The 23,468-nt window shown below is 27.8% G+C and overlaps 1 protein-coding gene across 1 annotated transcript in view; it reads left to right on the top strand.

The window, feature by feature from the left end:
• LOC107455980 (cell adhesion molecule Dscam1-like) overlaps window positions 1-23,468 on the top strand; it is a 428,665-nt gene that overhangs the window by 337,962 nt on the left and 67,235 nt on the right. The window contains exons 20-22 of the mRNA XM_071184630.1: window positions 430-615; window positions 2,698-2,991; window positions 8,650-8,829. Of these exons, the coding sequence (XP_071040731.1) occupies window positions 430-615; window positions 2,698-2,991; window positions 8,650-8,829 (660 nt within the window). The remainder of the gene's footprint in view (window positions 1-429; window positions 616-2,697; window positions 2,992-8,649; window positions 8,830-23,468) is intronic.

The following is a 23,468-nucleotide window of genomic DNA, read 5'->3' as shown; positions in this document are numbered from 1 at the left end:
CCACAGATTGTAATTTTGACCTAAACCAGAGAACGATCAATCTCCAATTCAGTACCCCCAGAGGTATTGATTTGTTATGGGAACATGGAGGACTTTGAGACTCGACAGAAGTAACGTGCACCAGTCACCATTTACTACACTTCGACTGGTGGAATTCGAGTTCCCGTTCTCACAAATGTGAGTCTCGCGCCCTGCAAACCAGGCTATCCCAGCCATTAATCATATTAAAATAACATAATTAAATTAATGACATTCATTGTAAATTAATTAAAACATGATATAATTTGATTTAATTTGTAAATTTAAAATACAGCAAAATACATTCATGTTATTAAACAATAATTTCATATGTGCTATACAATGGCACAAGTGTTTTACGATTTTATTATTTTATGACTTTTTACAACCTTTATACTTGAATAATTTTAGGATACATCCTAAACTACAGAGAAGACAAAGGGGAATGGACAGAACACAGACTTCCTCCCGACATTAACAACCATATTTTACAACCTTTACGTTGTGGTACTCGATATCAAGTCCAAATCTCTTGCTTCAACAAAGCTGGAAATGGAGAGCCTTCCGATGCCTTACAGCTGAAGACCGAAGGCACAGGTAAATACTCAAAGTCAAATCCTCAAATACTACTCTGTCAAGCTAAAATGATATCGGATTCGAAATAACTGATTCCGATGTTTGCCTGACAGAGACAATATGTAAATCGTCGATGTCTCTTGAGGATTTAAAGTAATGATCGTTACTGGCTATGTGATATATAAATACATAGATAGATTGGATAGGAGCCTTTCTGCCTCATGGTGATTAACTGTGTAAAGCTGGTTTTAGTAATGGACTTGATTATAATTTATGTCGGTCAGAATAGTAAGGAGGCTTGACGTAATTGATTTCCTCTAATCCATTAAACAAATATTGAATCACTTTTATTGACTTTTAAGGTTTTCTTATCTATGTAGAGAATTTTATTAATTATTCCACTGAATAGGCTAATATTGTTTACATTAAGTGATTTTTAATGAATTGTAAATATTATTTTGGTACAAAGTAATAATTGTTTAGGTTAATTTTATTAACACTTAACCGACCTCGTCAATTCCATAGTGGTTATATAGCATAATATTGATATTTAAATCCTTAATTTTCACATTTAATCAGACAGTTAATTACGCATTGCTTTTTTTTAATATGATCACACTACTTATAATGCTAAATTATAATAATAATTCTAAATATTAAATANTCATGATGAACAAGATTTACATAGGAACTTGTGTCCGAAAATTAAAACTGCAACCGCTAGAGGGCGATAATTGCACGAAAACGGGAGAGTGGAAAAAACAATCATTTCAGGCGTGGACGTTGAAGGAGAAGGATGAATGAGTTTAGTAACGCAGAAATGGCCGACATGCACTGAACGCCTCGACGGAAATAACTTTAGCATTTTTTTAGAAAGATTTTTGCCGGATCTGATGGGTGACGTTCCAGCCGCTGCACGCCGAAGCATCATTTTTCAGCATGATGGAGCTCCTGCCCACTTTAGCTACGCTGTTCGAGAATACCTCGATAGGATTTATCCTAATCGCTTGATCGGTAGAGGCGGACCAGTCCCATGGCCGCCGCGATCCCCCGACCTGACTCCCCTGGATTTCTACCTGGGGGACACATGAAGTCCATAGTGTACGAGACACCTGTAACATCGGACATGGATCTTATCGCCAGGATCGCGGAAGCGGCAGCACGTGCCCGTGACACTCCTGGCCAAATTGAACAGGTTCGTGAATCCATGCGCCGACGCTGTGAAACGTGCATTGTGGCGAATGGAAGGAATTTTGAGCATTTGCTGTGATGTAATGATGTTTTATAATAAAAATCATATTAACACCGCTATCGATATCATTTTTTTTCTCCTCATCCAAACCTGCACTTATCGCCCTCTAGCGGTCTCAGTTTTAATTTTCGGACAAAAGTTCCTAAGTAAATCTTGTTCATCATGATATGACAGACAAGCATGTTCAGTTTGTAAACGACCTTTTGGGACACCCTGTATAGCTTAATATTGAAATTTAAATCCTTAATTTTCACATTTAATCAAACATTTAATTACGTATTGCTTTTTTTTGATATAATCACACTACTTATAATACTAAATTATAATAATAATTCTAAATATTAAATACAATACAAAAATATTAAGAAGTCTTAAAATCTAACAACGTTCTTTGGTGCTTTCTAAAGATTAATAATAATAGATATCGCCTTTAAATTTTCCATACCGTTATTACGTATTACTTTTTTAATATAATCACACTACTTATAAAACTAAATTATAAAAATAATACTAAATATTAAATACAATACAAGAATATTAAAAAGCCTTAAAATACAACTACGTTTTTTGGTGGTTTCTTAAGATTAATAATAATAGATATGACCTTTAAATTCACCATACTGTTTTAAATTAAAGTTTTAGATAATTTGCAACAATGCGAAAAGATACTATTTATTTTATTACTATTTTACTAATCGATGCTATTAATGATAAAGATATAAATTACAAAAAGTAAAATAAATAGTCTTTGTTGACAAGACTAGCAAAAAGCTGGAAATAAAGTATATGAGCTATCAATATTTTGCTTACGCATAATTGGTAGTATTGATAATGATTTTATTCCATTCTAGCACCAGTTGCTCCAGACAAACATTCCTTTTTAACAATCAATTCCACGTTCGTGACGTTAAGGCTTGATTCCTGGCACAGTGGTGGTTGCCCAATATCCTACTTCGAAGTTAAATATAAACTTTTGTCCGAGGTGGAATGGTTTTTGGTATCCAATAATGTACTTCCAGAAACAGGGAAACTTTTGCTTTCTGAACTAACTCCAGGCACTTGGTATAATTTGATGATTTCTGCACAAAACGATGCTGGTTCTACTGACGCTGAATATGTTTTCGCTACCCTCACTCTATTTGGTGGTAAGTCTTTTGTGTCATTTTAAGTTGCTTAATATTTTGATGCTAAAAATTTAAATATAATCATTGTTTTTATTCTAAATGAGTATTTATTGCGATTAACAAGAATTTTCCATATGAAAAATTGATAACGTTTTATATTTTCATTTGAAAACTTATTTTATGAAATTCAGCAAAAAGAAACTAGTATCACAAAATAATATTCAAATTTTAGGGTAGAGCTATGTAGAGGAATGCTGAGTTATTTTTGTATCCTACTAATACACTGAGTATAGAATTATGGTCAAAACTACCAGAATATGGTAAAATGTTTCTATAGTTGTCCTTTGTCCCTACAGTTAAAAAATATCAAATTTGCAATAAAATATGGTATTATACCAGGTATGGTATGGTCGCAGATTTTTCACGTATTATATTCACATGAGAAAAATCTTTGTAAATGTTTTAAAATTTGTCAGCCTTATCATGATATCTTTAAGCAAGTTATCAAGCATCTCCATTTTTTGTTAAAATTATCAATAAATTTTGGTTTTATGATATGTGATTTGGTAAATCTGGTGATAATCAATAATTTAATAATCCTTAGAACGTGGCATAAAAACTATTATTCGGTTAAGTTTTGTTTTCAATTCTGTATGTTTTACTAAATGTATGGTAATAAAAACTTTAATTTTAGAAACCAAAATGTTCGATTAACCATTGCCATACTAATGTAAAAATTATCAACTGAGTAATTTATACTAATAAAGCATAGATACCATAATAAATAAACATAATTAAAGAAGAATAATTGATATCTTTGCATAGAATTCATACACGGAGAAATAATCCTGAGAATTCCTACACAGAGAAAACATATTCTGATAAAATTTCCATACAAGTATGGTGTTGTGTCACAACAACCAGAAATAAGACGTGAGTTGTACCAAACAATTTATTTAAACATTCACACGAACAATCACAAAATATTACCGAAAGAAATATCTCTTCTTAGAAAAAAACTCTCTTTTCAACTACACAAAAAAAAGAACATCACTTCTCGTGTGTGTCTCTCAAGCAACATCATTTTAGCATTACCTCTCGAGGAATTGATGATTTTAGCTCAGTTGTCACAGTGTTACGTTACAATGGGAATGGCATTTTTAATAAGAAAAACAATAATTCTAATGATAAAAATTAAAATATGCGATACATAAACCAATTGTTTTAAGTATTAAAAGTATGTTTTTTTTCTACCAGAAATGTCATTGTCATGCCAGTAATTAAATTTTACCAGAGAGGGTTTTCTTCGTGAATGAATTTTCAGGATTATGTAGAAATAGTAATTCTGCTTCTTTATTTTAAATAAACTCATTCATCGGTTTATAATTAGAAAAGTCATTTAACGTCAGAACAAATAGAGACATTTTAAATAACCTAAAATTTATTATCAAAACGGAATTAGCAATTTCGGTTTAAAAATGAATAGCTAAATATTCTATGGAAGCGATTTGGGACTTCCTAATGCCATATTTATTCGTAGCAATTTTCTACCATCTTTGAAATGAACAAATTAACTCCAAGCTTCATTAAATCAGATGGACGACCCCATAAAGAGGGAGAATATTGTAGTTTATTAAATTGGATTGAGCATAACTTTGTACTTCTTAAAAGGATTAAAGATAGTTTTGAAAATTTCCAAGCTAGAATCTGGTTTATCATTAATGTCAATCATACAACAGGAATAAACAAAGAGTGTAAATTTGGAAGTCAAGTTTAAAATAAATTAAGATTATGAAATATAATTAATTATGAGATGATAATATACTTTTTATTATTGAAGTTTTGTAAGCTATGCATTTGTTGTTTTCATGCAATTTCTTGTTTATGATTAAAAAACTGTGTTAAAATTGAAAAAATAACAAAAAAGAAATGTGAGTTTCTTAAAATTTGTATAAAGTAACTTGAATATGAACCTTTTATCAAAAAAAAAATATCTATCAAAAATCTCATTTTAAAATTAAAAGATCTCTTTCAATTTTTGGAAGCAATCATAATTGTTCCTAAGCCTAAAAATCAGTGTATTTTTAGAATGCTACTTAACGTATTTTTTCTGCTATTCTCAGCAATTTCATTTGGAATAATGTGTGCTTGCAATGAAGCAGAATGAGACCAATTGAATTACATTTGATCTAATCATTGCATTTTCACTTTTAAAGATGCAATTTTAATAGATTCTTAGACTTACTTTAAATACATCAAAATATTTATGAAGACTTTGTTTTTACGAAATCAGGCATAAAAACGTACTTTCTCTGAATTAACATGACTTTTTTACCCTTAAAAATGAGGATAGCAGCAATCTGAAAAATGTGATGTCAATAGCTTTGGCCGGCAAACGCTCTATAATATGAACCCTTCAAAGTTAATATGACTTTTTACGTATTTCACCATATATGGTAAACAATTATCCTTATATATTGGTAAACTATTATCTATTATATTTTATCTATTTAGTATCTCAAAATCATGTATGAACAAGATTATTTTTACGGTAGACTCGCAAAATGATAGCCATGATATTCCAGCATAAATATTGCCCATAAAGCTTTAACATAAAAATTCAGCAAAAAATGGGAAGCGAATTTGAATAATTTTCACTCAGTTTTAGGCAAAAATGATTTTAAAAAAATAACACGAATAAGTGTGCATAAAAATGATATTTTTAAGTTTAAAAAAGTACAAAATAATTAACTCTTCAATTAAAATATTTTTTTCTTCGTTTTTTGGCTTAAATTATAGAGTTAGTTTTTAAGTTTTTATTAACATTTAATTATCCTTCATAACCGTTTGAAAAATGTAACTTTAAATGCATAAATGGAAGGATGTGCTTTCAGTTTTGCTTTAATGACGAAGAAAAAGTTCCAATCCTCTTTTTTATGAGTTATGATTGATGAGAAAATGATATTTTGTTGATGCGTATCGTTCAATTTTTTATGATTGATGAAATCAATAAACTAAATGACATAAAAAATGAAATATTGTTTCGAAAAAGTGGTTTATATTTTTTCGGTAATTATTTATAGAAAAATATTTCTGTAGAAGGTTTATCAACAGTTTGTAAAATTAAAGCTTCTTGAAAATGCATACAGTTTTAGTTTAAAAAAATTAGTGTTTATTAAATAGAATAGCAAGGAAAATATATTTAATCTGAATATAAAATAATTCTACTATAGCTTGATTTATACTCTTATAGAATAATCATTATGTAAAAATAACCAAAAAACTTTTTTTTTTAAAACTGTATAAGACAGTTGTCATAAAAAGATGCAATCCAGGACTTAGTTAAAATTTAGTTTAAAATTTACACTTAAAAAAGAGTTTTTTGACATAAATTATATTTTACTAAACTCACTTGAAAAATTTTTTTGTAAAACTTTGCTTAAATTTCGAGAGTTTTGTCGAACAATTTTCACCGTTTAAAAAGAATTGCATATTTTCAGATTTTTAAATGTTTAAATTTTTAGATATTTAAGCTAAAAAAGCTAAGTTTAATAGTTTTTCAGAATCAGACTTTATCTAAAACGCTGTTGAAATTCTGACAAAAATTTTAAGAATATCATGCAATAAATTACATGTGTTTTAAAAAAATAAAATTTTTCTTATTTTTTAAGGACGTCTGACTTTACATGTCGTTTCTAAAATTCTTTTAAACTAATTAGTTCTTTTATTTACTGCTAATGATAGTACGCAAACGCAAAATAACTTATAAACAACTTGCTTAAATAAAATGAATTACCCCAAGAAACTAGAAGTTCGAATCCTGGGCAAGGCATGAATGTTTTTTCATTCTCTGTACTATCTGTTCTTACTGTGGGAGTGATGTTGGCTCACCTAATATGGTGCCCCTGTAAGAGAGGCCAACAAAAATCGCCCTGTATATACCTGAATTGACGGATGTTAACATAGGTGGGCATTGGAAAAAAAAGATATACTTGATAATATGAATGCTACATTAGATTCATAAATTAGAAAGGTAGAAATTGTCATATTTTGAGTGCTCAAAAATATACATTCGTCATCAAAGCTCACAGCACGCATATGAAAAAAACAACAATAAGAAAGTTGAGAAAAAATGCAGAACTGTTAACCAAAAAAATGGAAAATAAAGTAAGACTCTTCAGTCCAGCCTAACGGTTTTGAATATTATGCCATTTACATAAATGCCGATTCCCTGATGAACGACATGATTTCTTTACAAACTATCAACAGAGCTGGGAAGTGCTTCCTGTCCTGATTTATCGCCTGCGGCTTTTCTAAATTTGTTTTTCACTTTCATTTTGTGTTTCATTTTTTCCTTAAAATCTTTGCATCCTCGTTTTCAAATCTGCTTTGCTTTCTTTATTCACGTCTATAGTGAATTTTGAACGTGGGTCCCAGTTCTTGAACCCTCGAAACATGTCGACTGTTTCTCCAATTTTTAATTTACAAGGCGAAAAGAAATATTTACATTATCAAGATTTCCGACAGCTTCACAAGGAACACAGAAAGTAAATTGTTTACAAAGAAATAATCAACATTGAAACGCGTAATTAAATCTTTAATTAAAAAAAGAAAATTAAGTAGCACTATAACATGGAAGATTATTAATACAAAACTCTGAACTTTATCACATCAGAACTGTTACCATCTAATTGCTTAACTGAACTGAACTGAACTGAATTTGGTGCAAAAGCTAGAATTTAAGATTTTTTTTGTATAACTTTACTGACTTGTAACTGAGTTTTTTGATACTTCTACTTTTTTAGCACAGAAAATAAGGATTTAAAGCACTGTAAGGACATACTCTTTTTCGGAACATAGTACTGCATTTTACGTTGAAACTTAACAATATTTAGAAGTCGCAAATGAAAAAAAAAATATTCGGATTTTTTTAAAGAAGGATTAAACAAATAGATGCAATATATGTAAATTTAAAGTAAGAAAACAATTAAAAATCTTAGAATATGCATCAAGAAATTAATTGAATGCAACCATAAAATATATAGATATACATAGCCATCTAAGGATTTTAAATTATTAGAAAGTGACTTAGCCAAATATTAAAAGTATTCGCCAACTTTCACAAGTCCTCACCAAATGAAAATCATAACAATTTTTTATGATTATTTTTTCCATAAATCTATTTTACGGTACTTTGCCTCAGGCTTATGTTACAGGCTTGAACCTAATTCTAATTGGTTATGCTGCGCATTCACAGAAAACGATAATAAATACTGATTTGTAATCGAATAAAAAGTACTGATTTGCTTCAAAAAAATATGACGTAATTTTGAGGATCGAGTTAAATATATTTTCTTGTTTCAAGTGAAAAAATCATTCGCCCATACTTTCTCCAAAACACAATTTTATTCGCCAAATTTACAATTTTATCGCATTTACGATTTTATCGAATGCTTAGCGCGGATCCTGCATATATTTACGGGTAATTTATTATTATTATTTTTTAAAATACAGTTTTTTTGGTAAATCAATAAAATCATTTTCGGTAATCGAAATAATTTTTTTTCTAACCAAAACATTTGAGAATAATTAAAACCACTAAAAGCGCATTCATTTTTAAAGGTTGCATAATTGTGTCACATAGTTATGCATCTAAAAATGTATGTTTTAAAATTTTAGGTACTGTTGCGCCACCATCCACTGTAAATTCATCAGATAGGAAGTTTTTTAAGCACCTGAGTATTATTGTTCCTGTTGTGTGTGCTGTTGTTATTGTGATAGTTGTTACCATAGTTATTTGTGTTCTTCACACCAGGAGGAATCCCCACAATCGCGGGAGAGGACATTACGATCATGGAGGTAAGAATTCAAGTTTATCTTCATATATTACAAAACACTTTTAATATATTGGTTAAAGTTAGTTATTCACTTATGTGAAAGTGATGAAAAAATATACTAAATATTGTATTAAGTTGAAAATTTTCAATCTTTTTTAAAAATTTAGAATTCAGTGCTCAAAGTGAACTTTATTTATTTTAGTTTTTTATTTACTCGTCAGTTTTTCTAAAATCCGTTTTTTGACGTGTATATTGCTTTCTTATAATTGGAATAAATAAGATTTAGCAGTGTTACTATATAATAAGATGAAATGAAAATCACCACAAAATTGACAAAAGTTTTTAATCAATTTTTTTAAATATTATTTACGATATATTATGCAAGTTAGTTGTTGTGAAACTTTAATTTATTTATCCACTTACAATTTCTTCTAATTGACATAAAAGTATAAAAATAATTTTGGAATTCAAATTGTAGTTTAAAATATTAAAAAATACCGTTTGCCATTAAAATTTACACTTTTTATATTAATTCAAATAAAGTCGTAATTTTTTTTTCATATAAAAAATGTATTAGTATTTTTTTTCTTTTGTTTAACTTATTACTTCGATTTTTCTATGATTGACATAAAAACAAAAATTCTTCGTGTAAAGAGAAAATACATTTGCTGCATTTATTTACTGCTTATAATCTATTTAGAAATGTTTTTATTTTAAGTATATTTAAGAAAATCTTGTATTATTCTCAATGAGAAAAATCTCGTAATAATTTTAAACCACGTATTTAGTTTGAAGGTAAAAGCTTTATGCTTAAAAACATGAAAAAAATAAAATATTATTCTTATTTTATCGAATTTATAAAATAGAACTGAATTTGTTAATTCGACCTTTTAAAAATATGAAAAAGATGTTAAAAATTTGTTTAAGCTTACAGTGTAAAATGAATGAAAGCTAAAACAGCATTATTGACAGTTATTTATTCAAAATATTTTATGAAATTAGGAAATTAGCATGTAGTTATAGGTTATTTCATAGCTTTTTTTTCGTTAAAACATCATTGAGTTTTCAAGTACCCAAGTAAGTATACGGCATTTTGTTTAAAAGTTTCCTTTAAAATATTTTATCAGATGATTGCTTATGCAAATCTTTCTTAATCGAAAACCAATAATGGAAATCAATTTTACAGTTTAGCTTCAAGTAACATTTTTTAGAATAATTGCTTAAACTAAAAAAATGTATTTTGTTTTATATTTTGGTTATTTAGATTTTAAATATAATTGCAACTAAGCCAACTTAAAAAAACTCTTGTGTTTAAAATAACACTCATTACCATACTTGAGAAAAAAATTTATTACAACTATTTTAGTAAATAAATTATTTTACATAGTTTAAATTGATTTTATGCTAAAATTAAAGAAAATGAGTACAAGAAATACAAAATAAATTGTGTAATTATCACGATTTATTTTATTTTTTTATAAATATTAATAACGAGATTTCAAGAATAAATTGATGCTGAAAATAAAACCACGTATTATCTGGTGTCATTATGGATTTTTATTTGGTCCATAATGTTTGTTACTTGGGTGATAAAAATATGAAATTTAGATAATTGAAAAAGTAATGAGTTTAATAAATATGAACTAAGAGAAAGTAAGAAAAAATAAGCGGAACACAAGAAAGGAAATTTAGAGAACATAACGAGCAACTTTCATCTAATTTGGTTTAAACACATGTATTTTTAATTAATGTTGTATTTTATTTATTTACTTACTATATATTTTTGCTTTCTTCAAAATTTAGAACAATAATAATAACACTTGATGCGTAACTCATAAAAATCTTGACTAAAAGAAAGTAAAGTGTCTTACTAAATTACTTGAATTTTTCTTATTACATGGAATAATTAAGGAAGTGGAAATTAAAAAAGTGGAATATTTTTAAAAGCAATTGACTGTGCTCTTTGATATGCATTTTTTTCAATAAAATTTTTTAAAAATATTTTTAATATTAAGGATTTTTTTTATATTCATTTTATCAATTACAATTACATAACTTAAATGTTATTAAAAAAGTTAAATTACATATTTTAAATGTTATTAAAAAATATTGACAACTTTATTTCTTCAAATAGTTTTAATCCAGAATGATTAAAAAGCTTGCGACTGAAAAATTTTAAACGTACAATTACGTAACTAATTTGAAGTGTTATTAAAAAATCTTGACAACTTAATTTTTTTTTAATACTTTAAGCTCAAAATGATTTAAAAGCGTGCAGTCGAAATATTTTAAACGTATATGATGGTTCTAAAATTCTTTTTAGAATTGATGAAAGAAGTTGTGTTAGTTTATTCTGGTTGAAAAACAATGTTTGATAAACTAATAAGATTATTGTCCGACATTCGTATGACAAGAATATTGTTTTATATTACATAAAATAATTAAATTGTTAGCTACAAAAGTTTGCTTTAATTATTTTTGCTTTAATTTTATTTTGTCAGATGCTTTATCCATATTGAAAGGAAAATTATCTAGACAAGAAAACATCAAGATATATTTTGATGCACTGCAGAAAAATTTTATTACGGGACGGTAAAATTACGGTAAAAAAAAAAACAGTATTTAGAGTGTCATCGAAAAATGTTACGGAACAAAAGCTCTGCCATACCGTAATTTTTATAGTAATAACTACCCCAAAACTACTAAGTCACTCTAATTAATAAATTACTCGGAAAATAACGGTATAATATTCAACGTTAAAATGGATTTCATGCACCCAAAGTACCTGTAATTTATAGCGAAATTTTTTTAACATTGTAACTAAACAGACAAAGTTATCATGAATATAGTTATACCAAACCAAAATCTTACAGCTTAGATCTGATTCGCATTTTTGTATTAGATACAAATGATCTCTTTTGAGCGAAACAAACTATACTGCAGAACAAATAGGAAAAAAGTTTGAGTAGCCTAAAATATTTTTAGCGAAGAATTTTTGAATGCTTCTATGTAATTAGTACAGAATTAGAATACTCCCGGTTACTTTTATTTCGTAGTTCTCAAAACTGATCTTTTCAGGTTAAATTTAGGGCAGAGTTCTTAAAAACAATCGGGGAAAAAGTTTCAGTAACCTAAAATATTTTTAACGAATAATTTTTTCACGCTACTATGCAAAGAATATGATTGAAATACGGCTGGTTATATTTAGGTCGTGATTCTCGAATCTAATCATTTCAGATTAAATTTAGGGCTGAGTTCAAAGTTCATATTTATTATACGAAATGTTTATTGGAGGAAAAGTCTAAATGAATATTTTTTATCTCAGAAAATTCAGATTTCAAAATAAAATTAAAATATACGAACGACATCATGATTATTACAAAATACACTTTCTAATTATAAACTGCCTTATTTAAAACCTAGCAGAAACCAATCTGCAGCTCGTTGGTGAGGAATGTTAAGCTTTTCAGAGCTCTTTAAATTTGGCGTTTAATTTTTGATGGCTCTTTAAATTAGTTTAGATTTAAAATATTTAACTAAATTCTTAGGTGGTTTGTAAAAAATCACCACTTGTTTGCATTTTGTATTTCATGTGCAATATCAATAAAAATATGAAATTCCATTGTTGAAACCTATTCCTACAGTGAAAACTTCCCTTAATATCTTTTGTCCTACAAAATGGAAACAAAACACTAGCCATAGATGTGCAAAGGAAAAAGAATCTAACACTGAGAAGAAAAAGTATATGATCAAAACTTCCATATTATGATAAAATTTAACGTATTTCTGACTCTAAGGGAACTCAGTAAATTTTATAATGATTGCAATTAAAAATGTGCCTTTAAAATACTATTGCATAAAATTTGGTACAAGGGCTGAATTTGATAATTTTATCTTGATATCTAAGAGCATGACATAAAAACCATTTATTCGGTTAAATTTATTTTGCAGCTTAATATTTTTTGCAAAATATAAGTTAATAAGAACTATAATTGTGAAAATCAGAATTCCGGTAAGCCGTTATTATATGAACGGAAAAATAACCAAATTAATGATTTAAATACCGGTTGATTTATCCTTGTTAAACAAAACTATGTTCTCTTATGAGAAATGTCTTTACTACACATTACGAACGTTTTACCAGGATTCTTTTCTACGTGCATAATTTTGAATAGTATTCATGCAAATGTGTTTGCAGGCGATAGTACAGAGTTGAAGCCAAGCACTGTCACAAGCAAAAATAGTACGAAATGTGAAGCAAACTCAGCATACTAAACTCTAAGAATTTATTCTACGATACGTAGCACTTGCTGGTCTTTTTCTCCAACGTTTGCGATATGTAGTTGCTATGCTCAATGCTTGGATAATTTTCAAAGAATCCTTTGTCACCTCAATTACTTATTGCGAGTTCATACTTGTGCATGCTGTAGAATTACGAATTACTGCCTTGTGCATCAGATAACCCTTAATTTATATAATTTAGTCTATAATTTCGTGGTTTTCCTTTCCGAGTAACACCAATGCTGTTCAGTTCCATTACATTTTACATTTTCGGTTCAATCCTCTACGAAGGCAAGTTTGTCCTAATGTTTTATCCAGGATTCTTTTTGTTTTCTGGTTTGGGGTAAAAACTACAAGGATACGAAGTTGATAACCTTGATAGTCGTAAACTCAGAATTAGGTTGGCTGTTCAACGCCAATTATAAAATATAGTAGAAAATTTGGTAATAAAGTTTTCACTGATTTTGATCCTAGTAAAAGAACAGTGTTAATTGCCAACTTGGCAAAATTCATGGCAAATAGTCAATAAGACTTTTAAGGTATATCACAAGATAAAGTACCATAGATGTCAGATTATGACCTCATTGGGACAGTTTAAAGTGGTTCCTGTGACAGTTTTTGACTTAATTATGATGTCAATGGGACGATCTGTGCCATCTGGGTACTTATGTACAGACGTTGATTTTATTCACTGGTTCAAACATTCGTTTTACTAATGACTACTAATTGCTAATTCTAAATTATTTTCCGTATGGAGTAGTTAAACATATTATCTTAAACATATGCTCTTTTATAAGAAATGGTTTCTCCTATTGTTTATAATTATATTTTAGAAACGTCTCCTTTCTTTAACCATAACACATTAAAAAAAATTCTTATTGCTGTTATATCTATGTTTTTGAATTTTATTAGATGAGAAATTAATATTGATGTTATGTTTGAAAAATATTTCAATACATTGGAATTGTATATATTTTTTCTATTTTCGTAAATATCTAATAAATTTTTTTCCGTAATTAAAACTTATTTTCTTTCATGCACTATTTTCCCCTTAAGGCAACTTTCACATAAGGAACAAAATATATTGCATTCCAAAAAGCTAAGGAACCATTAGTTCTGATTAAATTACTTGCGCATTTATTTATAAGAAGAAAAAAAAAGAATTACAGCAGGGTGTGTAATTGCATTTTTCAGAATTCCCTTTCCCTTTTAAATCCCAGAAGTTTCTGGAGAAATGCTGCCATTTATATGCAACTCCAAAAAGTAAAACCAGCCCTATATGTTACGGTAAATATCCTCTCAAAAATAACGAGATTCTGAGGCTGCATAATCTACTATTTTTTATTTTAGTGGCCGAACATCGAAATAAAAACGCATAAAAGAAAATGAAACATTTCTGGCGAGGGAAAGAGAGAAAATCCGTGAAAATATCGCCTTTTTACCTTTTCTTTCCTCTTCTAAAGATCATTCTGAGTTTATTTTCCCCAAAGAACAATTTTTTGCTTGTAAGCTTGTGTTCTATTTCTTCCGTTATAGCCCCGCCCCATCTTCTCCAAACATCCAATAAAAATGATACTCGTATCGAAACTTTCTTTTCTGATATAATATATCTTTGTCTGATTATCGTTTTCAGGATGGAGAGTCATAAAAATAAAATTTCTTTTTTTATCTCTGTTTCTTGTTAAACAGCCTACTTAACAGCTTCTTTTTTGTAAATTCCGTGAAGAATTCTTATTATTTCTTATTCAAAGTTTTCCACAAAATTGACATACATTAAAGCGAGCATTTTATTGTTTTTATTGCAAAAAATTCCGAAAGCAGTAAGAGTAAAGAATGTATTAAATTGGTTAATAGTGCACATGAACTGTTTTGAATGTTAAAATGAAAATCGTCATAAAGAATAAAATGCAAGATATTTAAAATTTAAAGAAAAATATATAGATACTGTTAAGTATTATTGATACCCATAGTTATTGATCGTCATTATCATAAAAACCTTTTTCCAAGTGCAAAATCCTTCCTGTACTCCTTATACCATAAGAATATAAAAGAGGACAAAGAATTTTTTTTTCCTTTTACAAAAAAGAAATAAAATACAACAGTTTTTTTGCGAAAATGACTCAAATTATAACAAAATTGAACTAGAATGAAGTAATCGAATAAACAAAGTTGAACTATTTAAAAAAAATCCCCAAAACGTACAAAATTGACCAACTCCGAATTCATCAAAGTGAAAATTCTATTAATTTTATAGCAAAAAGTTTCGAATGAATATATAATTATATTTCTTGGATGGAAATAGCTGAAAATAAATGTTATCGGAGTTTCTATTATTTTGATTGACTATTACTTTAAATTTTATGTCTTTAAAAACAATAAAATTTACCTATAATATAAAATTATATTTATTTTTAGAAGAGAAAGTGTAGAATTTAAATTGCCCTGTTTTCCTTACAATACTGCTTTGTAATGTTGCGTTCCACTTCTTCCATTATAGCTAGACGACATCTACTCCAAGCATCTGAAAATAAATTATAATTGTATTGAAAATTTTTTCCGGATAAAATTTGTTAAATCAATTTCAAGTTTCTTTTAAAATTTCTTACGCAAATTTATTTTTTGAAATCCTACTTAACAACTTCATTTTATGAATGGTACGAAAAGTTCTTAATACTACAAACGTTTAAGAAATGTCGTTAATTAATTCGTGTAATTTATAATTTTTACCGCAGATATATCTAGATTTTTTTACAGAATATATATTTACATATCTAATTTCCATAGACCATTTTAATATCTTTAAGCGTTAGATCTAATTTCATTTTGCCTTAAGGAACCATACGCGTAATATCAGTAAAAAATTGCATGTTTCTTTAAAATATATCAATGAACACAAATCGGAAGGAAGTACATTAAATCTATACCGAATTGTGTAAAAAACGATCAAAAAGGCTTTTATTAAAATTAATGTAAATTTTGAGGGGGTGATATTATTTTTATTCTAAAAATTTCTAAATAATTAAAAAACTGTTTTCTGACAAAATATCTCTTCAATCCTGATTTCTTGCTAAAAACCCTGTTTAAAATTTTTTTTTGTGTGTTCTAAAAAAGAATCTTTATTCAAAGTTTTCTCCAAAATCAGCATACACTAAAGCAAATATCTTTCTCTTGTTTTTCTTTCGTTTCAAAATTCTCAGTATATGAAAAATAAATCTCAGAGTTCAGTTAAAGCGTATGTGAACTCTTTTGATGCATTTTAAAATGTTAATTAAACTAAGGTGTTATAAGAAACAAACAAATTTAAGTATACATTAAGTTAGTATCTTTTGATGCATTTTTAAATGTTAATTAAACTAAGGTGTCATAAGAAACAAAAACATTTAAGTATACATTTAAGTTAGTAAAATGTATTCATTTAAATAAATCACGGCAATTTTAGCTAGGATAATGTAAATACGTTAAGATACCGAATAAACTTTGAATTAAATGCAAAAAAAGTAATGACAAAATACTTCCTCGAGATATAATTATATTTAGGTTGTTAAAATCGTATATGATAAGTATCATTTTTTAACAATATAATAAAAATTTCTCCCATAAAAATATGAAATATTGCAATAATGAAGAATTTATTCCTTTAAAGGAAAACATACCACATGAAATCTGAGAAATATGTGTGCACTGCATTATTTACAAAAATTCTTTTTATAAAATGTATTTTTTAGCTATGATTTCGTAGGAATTATTTATTTTATACAACTATACAATATGTATCTTGATTAAATCTCTCACTTTTCGGATCGAACAGTTTAGCTCTATCAGGTATCGAATTATAGCTGCCCATTATTACCCCACTTTCCGCTACATAACGTAAAAAAACGTGTAGACCATTGTTACTCAATCGCCGGTCTGCGGATTAATGTTTGTATACATTCTGTTTATATTTAAATAGGTTAAGCCTCGGAATGTTTATCATTGTATAGAATATATGAATAATCAGAAACAAACTGTTAAAAACACTGAATATTTAACCGGTCCTTCGAGAATATCTAATTGAGAAACACAGGTGCAGACAAATTGAATTCGCTTTCTTACGAAATCGAGAACAATAACCTCAAATTATAACATTACTTTTTGTCTTAAGTATCCATATCTTACTTACTTCAGAAAAACACTTTCTTGACCTTGAAAAAAATTTAAATATTTATTTAAATGTGTTAAAAAAATTATCCACACTTGAAAAATCTATTGAAAAATAAAATTTGGTGAGTATAATAGACTTTCACTACGTCAAATTGTTGTTGTTATATTCATAATAACTAATTAGAATATTCGAATCTACACTGTTTGAAAAGAATGGATAAATAAATTCCAGAATATTGTAAAATTTACTGGGCTTCTGGCTCTATAGGAACGCCAAAAAGCCCGGTAACTTTTTTAGAAGCGATTTAGTAATGATTTTGATAAATTAAAAAATACAATATGGTTTTATAATATGAGATGAAATTTGTTAAAGAGGGTGAAGTTTAGTTGCTTTATAATTCCTTTGAGCATTACGTAAGAAAAATTATTAGATTAAATTTGCATTTAAGTTTTGCATTTATTTTGCTAAATGTGTGGTGATCGTAAAATAATATCAAAAGAATAGTTTAAATGCCGTATAGTTTGGTTTCATTTGCCAGAATTAAGTTTTTTTTTTTTTTTTACCGGAAATGCCATTTCCGTATAGTGAGGTAACTTTACCAGAATCTCATTCTCCGTGTAATAACAATTTGATTTTTTTTCTTTAAGTTCTAATTTTATTTTCTAATTTATTAAATTCCGATTATTTCATCAGAAACAAAACTTGACATTAAATACATTATGTTTCATTTAATTAGTTGATTTCATTTAAAAAATTTCTTAATTTAATACAAAAAAAAACCTTCTGCTATAACTAAAAAACTACTGTTATAAATTGTCTTAATAAATAAGTAGGTAACATTGAATTCTTTCATGAATTGAAAACAGACCCTGAGATTTCATTTATTTATTACTCATGAAAACCATTATTTTTTAAATAATATATATTTCCGTCGATGCTTTATCATTTTACATAACAAATATTTTTAATTGATTATATATATATGTATATATATATATTTCTGTCTAATCATTGCTTAATTCTTTTACGCGAATGGACTGTAATTATTTTTCTTTTAATAAGGTTTATATAAAATAATTTTATGAAAAAGAAATTTTAAAGATCCCTGGATGTTTGTTAATAAATGTTTTAAGCAAAAACGTATTTTTTACTATGCAATTGGAGATTAATGTTGAATTCATTTAGTTTCTATATTATTTATTGAACGTGTATCAGATAACATTCAATCTATAATGTAACATTTAACAGAATTTGCTTATGTAAAATACCTATAACATTTTCATGTAAATTCCTTATTTTGTTATTATTTAACAGTTATAATAGCAAGCAACATGTAGATAAATAAAGGCTATTATTTTCATTTATAAAAATAAACAATTCATCTTCGCAAAATGCAATTTTTTGTGAATTTTTCACATAAAAAACATAATTTCGGCATAAATTAAATGCATGAAACATTACAACTTCTACATTTTATTTTAATAACATCCGCTTATTTCTAAGAACTTTTTTTCGGTCAGAGATTGCTTTTATTTTTGTTTATAAAGAAAAACCGAATTCATTTGAGAGGAAGAAATAATTATTTTCGGATTACACTACATAAAATCTAAAGAGAAATTGAAACTATTTTCCAAAATTATACCATTAATCTAAATATAACAAAACAACGATGGTCCCCAAAGCATAAAACCAATGAAGCCGACAATATGTATGTTTATACTTGATTCTATCCTAGGCCTCTGATTACAGCATTTTATAGCCTACTTTATCTTCCACCGACGCAGTTTTACGTTCTATCGTCTCGACGTTAGGGAAGAGTCGCGATTGCTTTCCGTTTTCCTGATCATGTTTATCCTAATTTAAGATTGGGATTTTCCCTCAAACTCGGAAACAAGGATTTCTCTAACATCTCCAGCTGGAGAATTTGTTTTAAACATTGATATTAAGTGTTCCAACTTGGGAAGAAGAAAAAATTGCTCCGCCTATAAAAATGGTACAGTGTGGTAATTTTCTTTCGGAAAAACGAATCTTTATTTTCTTTTATTGGTGACCTCTGTCATAAAATAGAATCCGCTGCCATTACAAATTTATTTGTAAGTGAAGTAGGCCATTAAATGTCAAAAAAACTCTTTCTTCGGAACAGAGAAATAGGAGAAAAATTGGCAATCTTTAGCTGGTGTGATTCAAATTTTGAAATTACATCTGCAGGCAAAGCTAATGTGGAGTTAACATTGAATTGGTTAGGTGGTTTTAATTATTGTTAGAATTTTCGTTACTAAAAAATAGATATATATAAATTTTTGTTTAATGTTTTGAAAAAGTTATGCGTCTTTTATTCCTATCGCTATTTTTAACAACTATTAAAGATTTTAAAACTCATTTTATAAGGTCAATAGCAAACCTGATGATTAGCAGCAAAGAATAATGTTCTTTTCGTAAATACATTTTTACCATTTATTTTACGTACAATTTTATATGAACAAGACTGAAATTTTCTTTTCTTACAAAACTACTATCATTACTAAAAATTTTCGTCCTTGTTTGAATGAAATAAGTTTTTTTTGTCAATACATTACTCATATAATTATTAAGCTCGCATTTATTACATTTTACAATAAATGAAAAAAAAAAACTGAATAACTTTTCATAAATTTTTATTTACTAATTTACAATACTCTCTTTCTCTGTGTACATTTTAAAATATCAAAATTTCTATTTTTCGTTTTATTAATTATTTTACAAAAAAAGGGGAAAAAACTTTTTTTCCAATGTCAGTCAATACTACTGAACAATGTCAGTTCAACTACCGAATGTTAAAATAATTATATTTTTATAGTTTTATCCATTTTAAATTTAATGACCATTTAAAAGACCTCATTATGAAAAATTTGCCACTCTAAGAACTTAATTACTTTTTTTCCAGAACAGAATCAATAAAAAAATTGTTAATCAATACGATTTGCTTCGTATGAAACCACGACAAAAAATGCAAATTAATGATTACAGGCCTCAGTTTATTCATTCTAAGTTTAGTTAAACAATATAACTTTTTTTGTTGTTGTCTTATGCCACTTATCACTACTGACAAGCATATTTTACGGCAGAGGGATGTGCTTTTTCTTGTTTTCAGTGGCGCCATCTATGGCGAAGGATTCGACCTCCACCTCACACATAAGCTACAGCACGTTTTACATGGAGGACGCATTCACTCACCATACATCTATCCACAGGTCGTAATTTTGACTTGAACCAGATCAAGATCGACTTCCGATCTAGTACCCCAAGAGGTATTGATTTATTATGGGAACATGGAGGACTTATTGACCCCAATAGATTTAGCGTAAACTTGTCGGTTAGCGAAGACTCGATCTATGTGACATGGGCTTGACACCGTACTAACCAGATTTTCCCGGCCCAAACAATATAACTAATTACTCATATGAAACAGAGACAAAGATGGTCACGATTTGCTTTATGCTACATTTTCAATCTCTTTTTATATCATTTGCAATCACTTTTAGGCAAATAATCACGTTGATTATGTTAGGTAAATAAGATTAATGATCACGTTATGATAATTCAGTTTAATCTGTTGTATGGTAAAATCACGACTCTTTAACTAATTTACAATTCCCTATATTTGATTCTTATAAATAATTAGAACATTATAATAATACAAAATTGTGTTAAAAGGTATAATTTCAATAAAACTAGTTAAATAAATAGAAATTTCATTTCCATTGTAAAAAGCATTGCATTTTTAATATTAAAAACTTTATTTGTGAATTACTTAAGATTATTTTAGAAAACATATAGGTTGAATTTAGCGGATTTTACTTTATTTTGCAAATTATTCACTCAAAAAGATTTATTTTGTGAGCATTAAAAAGATCACAAAATAAAACATTTACGCTTAAAAAATTGCAGTTTTATTTTTTTAAATTTTATTTATTTTTTATTTTGGTTTTACTTATCTTTCTTTCCGCTTATTTAATTAAGAAACTCATTATATTGCTCAAATTTTTAATAATTCAGTGTTAAATTTAATTAATTTGTAACAGTTATTATTTGTGCATAAGCTGCTACATCTGAGCTTTTAGTATAAAGACAAACTCACTCGATGTTGCATTCATAATAGCTTTGTAATTAAATTAATTAAACTTAAAAAAATATAATTCTTATTCTTTAAATATACTTTAAAACAATTAAGCGTCATAAGCTTGTTTCTGAGACTCGAAAAAAATGCTTTGCTATCAACTTATAATAAGTGTATCTGTCCTACATTGAGAGAGAAAGTATGGTCAAACCTACCAGCATATTGTAAGATTTATCGCTATTCTCCCTCTATGTGAATGCTAACAAATAGGTCGGTAATTTTTCTGAAGCGCTTTAAAGCGCTTTAGAAAATCATTAATAAAAATCAATATTAAAATCAAAAAATCATTAATTCAGAAAATCAATAATTAATAAAATTCAGAAAATCTTTAATAAAATTCATTAATATCGCTTTAAAGCGCTATTAATGATTTTTGTAAAATTAGCAAAAACATTTGGTTTTACAATATTAGATAAAATTTGGTAAGTGTGGTAATATTTGATAATTTTATGATAATCTCATTAAGTATGGCAGAAAAACTATTTATTCCGTTAAATTTACTTTTCAAGCATTATTTTACTGAATGCGTGATGATACAAACAATAATTTTGAAAGCCATTATCACCCGTAAGTCATTGATATATAAATGAAATTACCTGATAAATGGCTTAAATACCATATATATTTTATTGTTAATACCAGGATCTCTTTTTTTCCTTCTTTTTTTTAACCAAGAATATCATTACAAGTAGCTTTACTATTTTTTTCCATGTGCTATCTAGTAAGTTAGATGGAAAAATATACTAATGGAATACAATAAACTCATATCGTAACAATAGCTTTGAATTCAGAGCATAAGGTTGAGCTGTCTAAACCATTTTCAACCAGAAAATCTATAGGAAACCTTTATGTTCCGCTACTAAAATATTTCATTAGCTTAAGAATATAGCCTGGTATGTTGTCTACTATCGTTGCCTGATATATCCTTTTTAATAAATAAACGTATCTGCCAGATGAAATTAGCAAAAATTTTACATTTTAACCTTGATTTTATCCCATTAATTTCAATTAAAAAAACTACCCAATTTTGTGAATTTTTGATGTTTTAAAATTTAAATAAAAATTAGTACTACCACACAATGCTAAAAGTCGTATGCGTGCATTCAATTGAACACTAATTTAGCTAAATAGAATTGGCAATTCTATTTACTATTCGAATTTTCTATTGCAATAGACGATTTCTGCTAAAATCAATTTTCTTCATCGAAATAGTACATTGCGTTATTGTTAGTAATACTTGCCTAGATTTAATAGCAATTATTATTTTAAATTTTGCTTGCGTTTTGAGACATGCGTTAAAAATACATTTGTTTAAGTGCCAACGTTTGAATCAGCTGTCTATTTTTCTCAAATATATTAAAAATTTTCTTACGCTTACAATTTAATTGTTGAAATGTTTTATTTTATTACCAAATTTAATCCCCCATTTGGAGGCTTTTTCACTAATTGCCAACAACAAAGCACCGCAATTTGCAGCTTACTCGCACTCAACTAATCTCCCTTTAGCTAAATTAAGTTGAAAATTCAACCTGCTTTTCACAACTTAACTTTTAACAGACACTTTCTGCTAGTTTCATAGAGAAATCTCGTTTTCTTGGTCCATAACTCCCACACCACGTGATATATAACACCCACCAATGAAGCAATTACTTCATCTTCTTCAATTATGATTATTTTTTGACGAGGTTTTGGGTTGATGAATAACACAATAAATCCCTGGAAAAGGGGAAAGCATCACAAATAAAAACTAAGCCAAGCTGGCGATTTCTAATCTGTACGGGGAGAAATGCATTAGAGTGCATTGCGGCAGTTAAGTTGGCGCAGAAACTTTATGGGCGATATCCCTTAATCGAATTAGGCATATGCGAGCAAACGTTAACATAAACGTTGGCTTTCGTAATTGCCTGCTATAAACGAGGAGGCATTTTATTTTCTACACTATTTCGCCGTTACGTTTTATTTTATTTCCTTTTATTTTCAACTAGCTATAACAGAAGGAAAGGATATGGGGTGATGCATTTGTTTAGAATGCTATTTCTGAGTTCCAATGAAAATTTTCGCATTTGCGGAAGTTGCGACA

This window comes from Parasteatoda tepidariorum, chromosome 8 (genome assembly GCF_043381705.1).
Source record: "Parasteatoda tepidariorum isolate YZ-2023 chromosome 8, CAS_Ptep_4.0, whole genome shotgun sequence".
Classification (NCBI taxonomy): domain Eukaryota; kingdom Metazoa; phylum Arthropoda; class Arachnida; order Araneae; family Theridiidae; genus Parasteatoda; species Parasteatoda tepidariorum.
The sequence above is the reverse complement of the archived record's forward strand: the minus strand, read 5'-3'. Positions and strand labels throughout refer to the sequence as shown.